The sequence below is a fragment of the Rousettus aegyptiacus genome, unplaced genomic scaffold (genome assembly GCF_014176215.1).
Source record: "Rousettus aegyptiacus isolate mRouAeg1 unplaced genomic scaffold, mRouAeg1.p scaffold_m13_p_8, whole genome shotgun sequence".
Taxonomy (NCBI): domain Eukaryota; kingdom Metazoa; phylum Chordata; class Mammalia; order Chiroptera; family Pteropodidae; genus Rousettus; species Rousettus aegyptiacus.
In genome coordinates this window covers 68,726,812-68,740,583 of record NW_023416311.1, presented here as the reverse complement: position 1 = coordinate 68,740,583, position 13,772 = coordinate 68,726,812, and the positions used below count along the sequence as shown (strand labels likewise).

The 13,772-nt window shown below is 38.7% G+C and overlaps 1 protein-coding gene across 1 annotated transcript in view; it reads left to right on the top strand.

Moving 5' to 3' along the window:
• Positions 1 to 13,772, top strand: part of SV2C (synaptic vesicle glycoprotein 2C) — a 163,313-nt gene that overhangs the window by 131,665 nt on the left and 17,876 nt on the right. The window contains exons 7-12 of the mRNA XM_016137145.2: positions 2,634 to 2,744; positions 3,174 to 3,262; positions 6,180 to 6,344; positions 8,824 to 8,957; positions 10,808 to 11,011; positions 11,487 to 11,646. Of these exons, the coding sequence (XP_015992631.2) occupies positions 2,634 to 2,744; positions 3,174 to 3,262; positions 6,180 to 6,344; positions 8,824 to 8,957; positions 10,808 to 11,011; positions 11,487 to 11,646 (863 nt within the window). The remainder of the gene's footprint in view (positions 1 to 2,633; positions 2,745 to 3,173; positions 3,263 to 6,179; positions 6,345 to 8,823; positions 8,958 to 10,807; positions 11,012 to 11,486; positions 11,647 to 13,772) is intronic.

The window sequence follows — 13,772 nt, the reverse complement described above, 5'->3', positions numbered from 1 at the left end:
GATAGACTTCAGTCTGCCCTCTATCCGAATTATCACAGACTCTTAATTAGCAAATTGTTTATGTAATGGGGAAGTCAAGATCAGTAATGGAGGACCTGGAACCCCTTGAGTGGGCTTTTCTTTTGAGTAAATGCACCATAGAGGAAGAATATTTTAAAATGAAAGAATCATGAGGCTGGAGGAATCTTGAGACATTATCTAGGTACTGAATATCACTTAACCCTTCTCAGTCAGGTGAAGATAAACACTTTACCAAAGATTCCTGAGAAGGAGTCTCTGTGGGGCCCACTGCCCTGCTTGCTGCTTTTCTTTCAGAAGGTGAGAGTTACCAAATCCACTCATATGCATCCGTGTCAATGTTATTACATTAGACGGGAACAAGGTGGGAGCAATCCAAAAGAATGGCTGACCTCAAAGTCATTTTTACATGACTTCCAAAGTCATTAATGATTCTACCATGACAAATTTATCTTTTTCCTTGTTATATCTACAGTACGGTGAATTTATGTGTATTTCTCCAAGGTCTCCTTTTTAAGCTCTTTTCTTATGTCCCTAACTTAAATATTGTTTTCCAGGGCTTCATTTTCAGCTAACTTCTCTTTTAACTCTATACACTCCCCTTAACTGATCTCAGCTACTTCCTGCATCTCTATAGCCTAATGGACAGATCTCCTGAGCTCCAGACATGCATGACGAAGGGCTTTGTAGCCATCTTTCTGTGTGCTATAGGCCCTTCAAAGTCTGAATTTCTAAATCTGACTTTTCTGCCTTAAGAGTATCTAAGCTTCTTCCTTGTCCTAAATTCTATGATTGAGGACCACTAGCATTACCCAAACCAGAGCCCTGAACTCTGTCCTATTTCTTTCTTTCCTTTTATCATCATTATACCTAAAAAAAAAATTAAAAAATAAAAAAAAAATTATTCTGTCCTATTTTATTTGTTTTCATCCTGAATAGTATTCTTCATTGTTCCTTACTTTCTACCCTTCCCCAGGCCTCATTACTCACTGCTCTTTGCACTTGGACTATGCTTCAGGAATCCCAAACTCTTTGTAGTTGCCCAGTACAGTACACTATTTCTTCTCACACCTCTGGACGTTTGCACATGATATTCCTCCCACTCGGAATGCCCACCAAATAGATTACACACATGGCAAATGACATATTTCTTCATAAACATCACTTCAAATTCCACAGTCCATGAAGGCTTCTCTCTCCTCTCTCACTCCCAGATCAACTTGGGTGTTCTGTACAATATGTCTCTCCCATCTGATATAGACTTCCATCAGAGTACTTTTTACTTTGTATGGTAATTAGAAGGTATGATATTTTATGTTTGCATCTCCAGAGTCCAGTATCAGGCCTGGCACCTCATAGGTGCTAATGAATTAATGAATAAACAAACATTGATGAATGGAGAAGAGGAATCCTCTCAAAAGTAATATATTGAGATAAGAACACACCTGTGATTAAAAAAAAAAAATCTGGAGTATCACAAAATTATGCCTACATGGATTATTTTGAGCTGACTCTATTTAGAATCCCATATTTAACTAAGACATTATTTTTGTTAAATAGAGACATCTTCATTTATGTAGCCAGGAAAAGGTTACTGCCCACATGATATCATTTGAAAGATACTGAGGGTCCCCAAATCACCTCTGTCAAAAGCCAGCCTTGGTATCTGGAGTCTCATAATAGAAATGCTGCTCTGGATGTTAGTAGAAACTCTATTTAAAAAAAAGAAAAAAAAAAGTTTATCCAAATTTAGCCCTGGCAGGGGTAATATATGTGTACACTTCTGTGTCTTCTTTCAGGTTTTTCAAAAGCCGGTAAATGTTGACTAACAGGGCAAGAAGGGAGAGGTCCATAAAGGAACCATTCTGCCTTTTTTTTTCCTCTCTTTTCAGGTTTCATTCTCTGTGTTGAAAGCATTGTTTCTTCTGACCCTTTATTCTTTTCCTTAGCAAAAGGAGGCTAACTTAAGTGATAGATAGAGCTTTTCATGCTGCACCTTCATCATTTATTCTCCTACTATGGCTGAAAATCAGTGTTGATGTTCACAATGGAAGCCCATTCACTTGACCTTGCACCGTGGTCACCTGTGGGTATTTGCTGGTCAGTCACTGTAGTTTAGGCATGGGAGAAGGAAGAGAGGGCCGTAGTGAGGCTTCAAGAGTATAAGCTTGATGAGAAAGCTTTAAAAAATATATTTAGGGGACAAATTTGTCAAAATAGTAGGTTCCAAAATAAAAAAGTATGTACAATCACTTCAGTCCAAGCAAAATAATTTTTAATCCAGAAGCAAAACTATCTGGATATGTTAAATGCTAATATGTGTGCTTGTAGTAATGATTAAGAAAAGGGCATTTTGGTTTCATATTATTCTATTACTATTTGCTCTTCCCCCATTTCTCTATGGTATTCCCTCCCATTGATTCTTTATTCAGTTCTTTTAGGTACCACGTGAGTCTGTATACTTAATGCCAGTGGTTTCATATATGTGTGGAGTGACTTTCAAATACTGTTTCTTTTTTGTTGGAGTCAGCTTTCGTTCCTTTAAAAACAAATGGTAAACCTGAACTGAGCAACTTCAGAGAACTCAGCTCTTTGCCCTCTGTTGCTCTTTACAGGTAAACAGAATCAAAACCCCAAAACAAATAGATGAGCTGATCGAAATTGAGAGTGACACAGGAACCTGGTACAGGAGGTGTTTTGTTCGGATCCGCACAGAACTGTATGGAGTAAGTAGCAAGCCTGCCCTGACTCATTGGCCAACTCGTTGCATGGAACTAGACCAGTTCCATGAATGGGGTTCTTCCCCTTCTGCCCAGGATGCCTGTCTCCTGGAGTAGGAAGGTAATAGGATCCCCTTGGGATCATCAGAGTAGCCAAGACATTCCATCTGAGGAAGAGGAAGGTGTTTGTTAGGCAAGAAGTCTTGGTGGTGAGGGGGTGCACAGAAGTCTTGAGTTACTTTACCCATTGGCCTCCGGAAAGCTGATAAATGAAAATTCCAGTATTTGGTTTCATATAGCCTTTCACTTTTACATTTTAAGCTCAAATGAATCCAGTGCAAAGAAAACTCAACTTTTTAATAATTTGTTGGAGGGAGTTGGAGAGTGGGGCTGACTAGATAAATGCATAAGTAAACTGACTTTAATATTTTGCAGATTTGGTTGACTTTTATGAGATGTTTCAACTACCCAGTCAAGGAAAATACAATAAAGCTTACAATTGTTTGGTTCACTCTCTCCTTTGGGTAAGCGGTATTTAAATTCTTGGTGAATGTAACTCCCAGTCATGTTGCTTCTTTTTTTGTACTGTTTAGTGTTGTTAACTTTTAGGAAAGAATTTTTTTCAGCATATATTTCTAACGAGCTGGTTTTTATAGACCAATCAATTTAATTATCTTGTCATAAAGCTGGGTGGCAAAACCAATAATATTTGGAAAGCATGATGAGCCCTTAGAAGGCTCGTCCCTCATGACTTCTCCACCCTCCTCCCCTCATTTGCTTGGCCGCAGCCACACCAGCTTCTTTCTTCTTCCTTGAACATGCAAGAACCATTCCCATCTCAGGCATTTGTACTGCCCCCAGACTTGGTCTGGCTCATTCTCTCACTGAGTCTTTCCTTAGATGTCACCTTCCCAATGACACTTTCCCTAAGTGCCTTTTCTTTAAAATTGCAGCCCCTTAGCACTCCCTATCCCCTTCTCAGTTTTATGCTTCTCATCTTCTAATATATGAAGATGTGTCTTCTCTCTCTAGAAGCTCTGTGAGAACAGGAATATTAAACTCTTTGGGGCACTAATATATGTCCCTGGCACATAATAGGCACTTAATAAATGTTGTTGAATGCATAAAACTGCCATACATGTGTTCTAAGAAAATAAATTGTAGGGAGAAATTTTCAAAATTGTATTTGCTAATGGGTGACATATAACTTTAAAAGGCCTGTGTATAAACTATTTTTGTCTAATTTGCCTTTTAAAAAGGCAATTAAAATACTACACTTTCAGGTTAATAGGACCTTTGTGCCTGGTAGACAGAGCCCAACATTTATGCTGCAAGTTCCATCCTTTAACATCTCTAAATTAAAACAAGTGAGAAATCAAAGATGACCAATCTTCCCCAGTGCCGTTGGAGATAACAAGGGGACAAACAAGGAAAGTGGGGGTCATGGACCTAGCATCTTGTTCTGCCATGTGTCTTGGAGGCATTACTACGTTTTAGTTCCTCATTTCTAAGTTGAGAGAGTTGATTTAGAATATATAAAGTAACTGTCACCCAAATTTTAGAAAGCCCATTAATCTATAAAAGAAGAGAAGGATAAAAATTAGCATGTATTAAGTGCTTATTATGTGCTGAACACTAGACTAGCTGCAGAGATAAGCAAGATGTAAGTTCTACTCTCAAGATGTGAAGAGTTACGTTATAATAATTATCTGGTTTGTTTATTTTATTTAATAATTGATTATTGACCACACTTTAAGCTTTATGATTTTCTCACTGATATTCCAAAACCTTAAACAGTGCCTTCTATTTAGTGGATAGTCAATAAATTTTTGCCAAATAAATGAAAACATACCTGAAACTCCTTCATGTCGTTGATTGTTGACATTCTGTTCCAGCGTAGCATGCTTCCTCATGGTTGCCATTTTCAAAATTTTTTGCCCCGTATGTATAACTGGAGAACAATGCCTTAGATGTTGCATCCTTGAGTCATTTCTCATCCAGCGGCCACCACTCACACCTCCACAGTAATTAATTCATAGTCTATGAAGAGAAGAAGTTGGAACCTATGGAATTCTGAGGCAGAGATGTTTCAGGAATCCTGATGACAATGATGATAAAAATTACACCTACTATCTTTTGAGCATTCTCTATGTGTTAGGCACTTTACATCCCATTTAATCTGAGCAACCACCCAGAAAGGCGGATACTATCATCATTCTGCTATTAGAGATGGGGTAACTGAAGCTTAGATAACTGGCTCAAGATCACACAGCTGGTCAGTGGTAAGGCCGGGATTTGAACTTAGCATGTCTGCCTGCAATAGCTACGCTCATCACCAACTTTTTCTCTGTATAACTAAGTGTAACTAGGGATAAGCTACAGCAATGGTTCTCAAACTTGAGTGTGCATCAGAAGAATCACCTGAAGGACTCTACCCCTACAACTTTTGATTTGGTGGTCTGGACAGTGCCTGAGAGTTTGCATTTCTAACAAGTTCCCAAGCGATGCTGGCGCTGCTACTCCAGGAACCCTATTTTGGGAACCACCACTGTAGAGCAGTACTGTCTAACAAAAATATAATGTGAGCCACATGTCATATTTAGTTTTCTGGCAGCCACACTAAAAATAAATAAATAACAAGAAACAGGTGGAATTAATTTAATAATATATTTTACTTGAATCATTATGTTCAAAATATTATTTCAACATATAATCAGTATAAAAATGATTAATGACTTGTTTTACAATCTTTTTTGTTGTTGTTAGTCTTCAAATATGATATTTTATACTTATAGCATATTTCAGTTGGGACTGGCCACATGTCAACTAGTCAGTAGCCACATGTTGTGAGTGGCTACTGTACAAAAGTACACAGCAGCATAACTCAGACACAGCGAATGGAAACAACCCGGATTTTCAGATGATCACCCGAATGGCCCTTTACCTTGAATAGCTCTGAGAAATGGGACTCTACCTCCAGGCTAGCAGTAGAAGAATAATCTAGGAACCAAGAAAGAATCTTCATTTGTAAAAAAAGGCCATTCTTTAAGGGCTCTCGTGGTTTTTGGACACAAAGAGTTTGTACCATCAGATTAGGAGATGAGGCTCCTAGCCGCAGCCTGGGGTGATGAGAAAAACATCAGGACCAGGGTGCCATGTATGGGTACAGGATAGGGTTCTTACAAACGTCTCTTCCCAAAGAAAGAGTTCAGGAATTACACACCTGCAGGTCTCCAGGTAACCCCAGGCCATCTCTCTAGCTTGAGTTTTGTAGACTTAATTGTGGTGGGGAGAGAGCAGTGCAGATTACTGTGTGATGATTCATAACGCTACAGGGAGCCAGTCATAACCAGAGTGCTTCGTCAGGAACCACTACCTCTCTGAAAATGCCAGGGAGGTGTGCTGGCACTCTTACAAACTCGCATTTCTTTGTCGTTGCAGGTACTATGGATTATCCGTTTGGTTCCCTGATGTCATTAAACATTTGCAGTCAGATGAATATGCACTACTAATTAGAACTGTGCCAAGAGAGAAATATGCAAATTTCAGTATTAACTTTACAATGGAAAATCAGATTCATACTGGAATGGAATACTACAATGGCAGGTCCAGAAACTTTGAGATAACTTACATGCTATCTATTCACGAAAGTATTTCTTATTAGCCTTCACTGCACTGAAACATACCTGGTTTTTGTTTTGTTCTGTTTTTAGTTTGTACATGTAGTCATTGTCAGGCTGAATGTGAATACTTCCAAATGGGCATCAAAGAAAAGGTTCGCGTGTATCAGTTACTTCACTTCACACTACTTCTTACACTGAGCTATTTCGCATTTATTAAGTAGCAAAATTGACTGATGTGAAAAGAAAATTTGAGAGACCCCAAAGAGAAATGAAAATAAGTTACAGAAAAGTAAAGAGCATGAGAAAATAAGATGGGCTATAAGTTTATTTAGTTCAGAGAAGAAATCTTAAGTATAATTCAATGTCTGTCTATTCTTTAAAAAGGGACTACCTTTCAGAATTCCCACTTTCTCCATGATGCTGAATCAAGAATTGAGCTTAAATTATTTCAGGAAGAATTTCAGTTAGAAACCAGGAAGGATTTCTCAAAGTTGAAGATTGAAAATATGGAATAGGTTAGCAAAGGACATTTTTGAGTGTAGACTCTAGAATGCCTCTTAATGAGGACAGAAAAACTGGCTCAGGAAGGCGATTCTGATTTTTTCTTTCAGAGAAGCGAATGAGTGGACAAGGTCATTATTTATATCCCTTCTTTGTTGTCTGAGTGAATAATCACTGATATGAGTCCCTGATGATTTACGTTATTCTCAGGAAATTATCCAAATTTCAAATGCAATAAAAGCGAAAATCTAAAATAATCATAGTTTGCTAGAGCAAAAAAAAAAAAAACACAGTTTGGAAAGATGAAAAAGAATTATTGGGGATATTTATGCTTCGTGATGAAAAAGAGAATTACCAACTAGGAGATAATTGTTTGAACTGACAAGTCAATGTAGGGTCTAAACCTAATCCCAGCCATATAGAATCACCTTCACTCTCCCATGTAAAAGTCAGACTCAGATCTGCACTTGTCTTTCCACAGAACCATTAGCGGCAAATGCTCTATAATTCTAGGGTGAAAATTTACTTCATTTATTTAAAAAAAGTATTATTACTCCATTATAAATTTCTAATATCTGTTTGTAGCTCTGACAGTCATACCTTTAGTATGATTTGTTAAAATTCTAAGCTGGATATCCAATCATGACTAAGAAGTTTTTACATTAGTAATATAATGATTAATAGTTTTAATAATATTAATGTCCTTATAAAACATACATTTATTTTAGGTGATAGAATTTTTTCTTCCTTCAGGCTAATTTAAAATGCCACTTGCCAGTTCATGTTTTAAAAAATGGCTTTCCTGTTCAACATAGAAAATGACAACTCTTTATATACTGATACAGAATAACCTCCAAAATAATAACCAGGAGACAAAGCAAGCAGTAGAACAGGGTGTCTCATTTGCCGGCACTCTCTATTTAGAATGCTCCCGGAAGAGCACACAAGAAACCGACAACAGCGGTTATCTCTGAGCCAAAGAACTGGGTAGCTTGAGGAAGGGTCAAAAAAGACTTTTTCTTTTTCCAAAGTCTTTAACTTTGTACCATGTGTGCTCCATATATATATTATCCATTCAAAAAATAAATTCAAAGAAATAAATTCAGTTCCATTTCAGAAAAAATTGATCATCTTATAAGATACCATTATTTACTCACCTGTAGTGGGTAAGTTTACAGTTTAGATGGTTTTACTCTGGACCCCTGGAGCAGGGGGTTGAAATAAGATTATTTTTTAAGTTGATTGATCTGTTAGGCATTTCGAACCAGCAAATACAGTCAATCCTTAGAGTGGGAACAATTTTGAAAGTACTACTCAACAATTAGTGAATTGCTTTTAAATCGGTCAGCTCACTTGCCTAAAGGGATCAGTCATTCCCTTTCTGCCCCTAATAAGAGTAGTGTATGCTATAAAAACTTCTTCCTCAGTTAAACAAGCATTTTCCTACCAGGGACTATCTAAGTATACATTCATAGTCTCTTAATAAATTACCCAGACCTTGGGTTTTCAGCTTAGGAAGCAGATTTTCATTAAAAGTATGTGGAAGCACATCCTCAAGTTAGAGCCATTAACCCCAAATAGAGAATTTTCTAGTAAAGGCATATATATGAAAGAGGAAGAAGATAGAATTTAAAAACAAAGAATAGCCACAAGTAATCTCCAAACTTTCTCTTGCAATTACATACCCCAAAAGCTTTTTACCAACATTGCAAAAAGCTAAGTTATCTTGAATGCCATCTCTTCTGATAGAAAATAATATCAGCAAGCCATGAGTAGCCAAAGGACAAGCCGTATGGGGGACAGGGGACAGGAAAAGCTAACAGATTAGAAAATCCCAAAACCAATACCTTTTATAATTAGGAGAGGCCATAAAAGAGCATCACATCTCTAAATCTGTTTGACTTAGCTTCGAATCCTCATGGACACAGTCATTGATATGAATTTTTTTGTGTGTTGGGCAGATTCCTAGGGGTCAAGTTCAAATCCGTAACTTTCAAAGATTCAGTTTTTAAGGCCTGCACCTTTGAGGATGTGACTTCAGTCAACACCTACTTCAAGAACTGCACATTTATTGATACTGTTTTTGACAACACAGGTAGGTGTGCTATTTAGTCCTACTGTGGCCTCTTCAGAGGGCCTGGCTCTTAGCAGAAACGTTATACCCAGATGATGGTGAGGGCAGAGCTTCCTGGGAGAAGTAAGGATTAAAGTATAAATTAACAAATTTCCTAAATCAAGTTGGATCAAAGTTAAGTGTGTATTGTTTGTCTCTGTCAGATTTAATGCAAATGGAACTTGCTAAAGTTCAGAGTTTAAAAAAAAATGGTTTGGTGAATAATTTCTAAAGTGGAGAATTAACCTGTAATTTATTTGTGTTGATAATCCTAGTTTCTAAATCTGGTGTTTGCTTAAATCAGCATGCCTGAACAAGTCAACAGAGATGGAGAATATAGCTTTGCTTAATCAGATATCATTTTTTAGCCAGTCTATTTAATAAAGTCTGAAAAATTCCCCAGGGAAAAGGGGGGAAGCAAACTTTGAGCACCTATAATATGCTAGTCCCTACTCTAGATCATTAGACATTCATCACAATAGCTGAAGCTTAGAAAATTTAAGTAATTTGGCCAAATCATAGTGCTAGTAACAACTGACATTTGAACCCAGGTTTATCTGATTTCAAAGACCGTCCTTTCCCACCCCACATATTGCTCTGTTTGTCCTACAAGAGTCCAGAACAGCCTGACATTGGCAAGAGTATCAGCGAGACCAGATTGCCAGCCCTGCCTTTTTGGTGCTCAGACAGGAGCCGGTTCTGCCCAGCTTCAAATGAGAGTGGAGTCAGGTGTCTTTGGTTTATTCCATTTTTTAACAGTGCTGTTGCTGTCTTCTAACCTATTCAACCTCAGAAGACCAGATTTTTAGGCAGATCTTGATCAGCAAGGATGGTAACAGTTTTGATTTTCACTGCCTTTTAATAAAACCCATGATTATCTGCAGCCCTTTCTTGGATAGATCCAAGTTCAAGAAAAAAATCAACTGTGAATGCTAGTGACATTCCCATGAGGCTGACTTGGACCTTGATGGGGTCCTTCACTTAGACCTTAAATTATAAATTCAGCCCCAAGGACCCAAGGAAAGTTCTGTTTCTTCTCTGCATCTCATAGACCCATAAAATGGCAATAACAAGGCTACTGCATTCATATTTTGAAACAAATTATTTTTGTAATTATAGTATGAAAGCTGTCATTACTATAATAATGGTCCTTATATAACATGATAATTAGAACAAACTAATATCATAAAGGAGTAAACAACTAATAAAATTAGCAATGGCCAACCATATGAAATCAAAAGATAACTAGACTCTAACTTAATTTACTCTTTTTTCAGCAAAGATAGTTATTTATTCAGCTACAATTGTTTCTCAGTATCTAAGGGGGATACCAATATCTATGAATTCTTAAGTCCCTTATATAAAATGGTATAGTATTTGCATAAGGTATGCACAACCTCCCATTTACTTTAAATCACCTCTAGATGACTTATACCTAATACAATGAAAATACCTTATATGTAGTTGTTAATACTATATCATTTAGGGAATAACAACAAGGAAAAACGTCTGTTTATGTTCAGTACAGATGCATTCATCATAGACCTAGCTACATAGTACTTGTCGACATCAACATAACATTTTTTTTGCTGAATATTTTTGATCCACAGATGTAGAATCTGTGGACATGGAGGGCCGACCATCCTTGTAATGTCAAGTCCTAGACCCTGCACTTTGGCCAGGCGAGGGCACTGAAAGTCAAACCAGCCCAGGCCTTGAAGCCCTTAAGAAGTTTAAAATGTCATAATTGCTCTCTGAATTCTTGATAGGCTTTCTTATACTTGTACACAACTACTAAGAGCTTGATAAATTATCCTTCTTTATGTTCACAGATTTTGAGCAATATAAATTTATTGACAGCGAATTCCAAAACTGCTCATTCTTTCACAATAAAACGGGATGCCAGATTACCTTTGATGATGACTATAGTGCCTACTGGATTTATTTTGTCAACTTTCTGGGAACCTTGGCAGTGTTGCCAGGGAACATCGTGTCTGCTCTCCTGATGGACAGAATCGGGCGCTTAACGATGCTAGGTATGTGCTTGACTTTGTGTAAAATAAAACAGCTGCCCCTGCAGTCTAGAGGGAGCCCATTTCTCACTGTACCCCTTGTCCCCTCAGGGGTTTGTGTCCCACAGAGATGAGAGAAATCCCTTAAGACCTTTCATTAGGACTGAATTTTAGTTAAAATTATGTCTAATTACATTTCATTTGAGCAGTTTCCATGAGTTCACAGACTGGAAAACTAATTATGTGTGACTAATGTATGTTTTTCCACTTTAGTAGCTGAGTAATTGATGATATGCATTTCATGCTCGCCGTGTTCAGAAGGCAGTTAGAAAGGCAAACCTTTTATCCAGGTGAGCGCATCCATGCCTGAGCTTTGCCAAGCTGAGTCTGTAGCTTCCCCTTGGGATTCAGTGTTGCAGTGAGAACTTGAAGACCCAAGGGTATTTACTCTACCAAGATGACAGGAAACATCCCAGCCTTTTGTCTGCTTTGTTGGCAGGTGGCTCTATGGTACTTTCGGGCATCAGCTGTTTCTTCCTTTGGTTTGGAACTAGCGAATCCATGATGATAGGTATGCTGTGTCTGTACAACGGATTGACCATCTCGGCCTGGAACTCTCTCGATGTGGTCACTGTGGAACTGTACCCCACAGACCGGAGGTATGTTGAAAATAGGCCTCTAGGAAGAGGCACTCTAAGCACCACAGGACCACTAAAAAGTCATAGAAAATAAACCGAAAATCCAAAAAATACCCGGCTTATGAAGTTGTAGGTTCCATCTGTATTTCTTAAAGGGGAAATGTAGGGGAATATAGTTGCTAGCAGGAGTTAATAGGGCAATGAAACCAGTGAAGAAATATGATTGTGTCCGTGACTTAGTTGGTCAACTAATAGTGTGAGGAAGCTGTAAGGAGGTGGTGAGGGGTAGGATCTAATAACCTGATGTGGCCCATAATGTAGCCGCTAATCAGCCCTGAGAGGGTCCTTTCCTTACTGTTGCAGGTAAGAAGGTCTCTAGAATGTATCTCTGGACCTTCCTGGTCTGTTGGAGGAAAGCTCAACACATTTCCAGTTACCAAAAAAAGGATTCCTATTATGAGAAAATTATGCATCTGGTCCCCAAATGGAGACACAGAGACTTTGTACCTCATATCAGAAAAAGGGCTAGAAGGTAGAGCTTTGTGGCTGAGCTTCAGCAGCTGAACAATTAAAAGAATAGAATTCCTGTTTTGCAGTTTGACATGAGTGAAGACAAATGGTCTTGTCTTCTTTTATGTTGTGTATCTTTGTCACCGCCCCTGTCTGCTGGGATGGAGCCAGTGTTGTCTGGACCTTCTAATGGAGGAGAGTTTTCTAGGACTAAGGAGAGACGTTTGGGCTATCGATTTTCAACTGATCATGAGTCCCTCCTTTTGTTTACTGACCTCAATGGGTGCATTCTCAGTATGTCAAGACTCTCTAACTTATATTTCTTCTTCATGAACAACTGTTTACTGAGCTTACAGGAACCTGGTAGTTACTCCTATCTGAAACTCTTATGTCTGCTTATCAAATATTCTAATTCAAACCTCAGTAACCTCCTATTGAATACTTAGGATCTGAAAGGAACCATACACCCCCAAGCACGGCATCTCCTTCATTTGTTCAACAAACAGCAATTCTCTTTTTTTGGACAAGCTCCTGGGGCAGATGCCAGGGCCCTTGGGATGAGGGTGTGGCCAAAAACAAGATTAAGACTCTGCAGCTTTCACTGAGCTTTATTTCATCAAGCTCTCATTCTGCAAACAGAGCCCAGATGTAGATTAAATTTAACCTTTAAAATAAACTCCTCAGTGTTAAAGCAAGGCTATATCATAGCCTACTACCTTTTTGTTATACGTTGTAAGAGTTTGATACTATTTTAGATGAATCAGATGCTTATCCCTCTGCCATAAGTAATAGAAGAATGAGTATTTTCTTATGACAAAAACCTGGCTTAAAAAAACACAAATTGGGCTGGTTGGTCCTATGAGAAACATGGACCTGCTATGTTTCTGTTGTTGGAAAGGTTAAATGTCAGCTCAGATAAACACACAAATTGCTGTTTGTGTTAGCTTAGGTCTTCTGAGAAGCAGTGGACAAGATGGGATTAAACATGCACAGCTTTTATTAGGAGAAGTCTGTGTGAGAGAAAACGGGAGAGGAGGTGAAGTCTGAGATAGCCGCAGTGTAAGCCTGAGTAAGGGTGGATGGCTGGATGGGACCATCCTAGACCAGCAGTCTAAGGAAGGTCTGACAAGGCTGCTGCAGGGAAAGAAGGGTAGCAACAATGCCAGCCTCAGAGGAGTCCTGCGTGTCCGAGGAACCAGCCTGTTGTAGTATTCCTGCCAGGTGCAGTTATTGGAACAGCACAACGTGGTGATGAATTTCAGAGCATAGCAGCCAGGGCAGTGACTGGGAGATCTGCAAGGTGCATTCTCCTGCAACCACACTGTTGCTGGCTGACGTTCTCCAGCACTTAAGGAGACATTATGGGATAATTTGCAGGATATCACTTCCTTTGGTGATTCAGAGATAACTTGTCCTCCAGAGTAGCACTACCAGGCCCAGGTGAATTAGCTGGTACCACCTACTCTTTTAGGACAAAACCTTCTCTTCCATCTCTGTCATGTTGCTCTGGGTCACATTAGGAGGCCTCCACTGATCTCTGGCTCTGCTGTTAGAGTAAAACCCCAATTGTTTTGTGAGAAAATACCATATAGCCTCTTCTCCCTGTGGAGGCAGAATAGAAGACGCCTTGGCAAGAA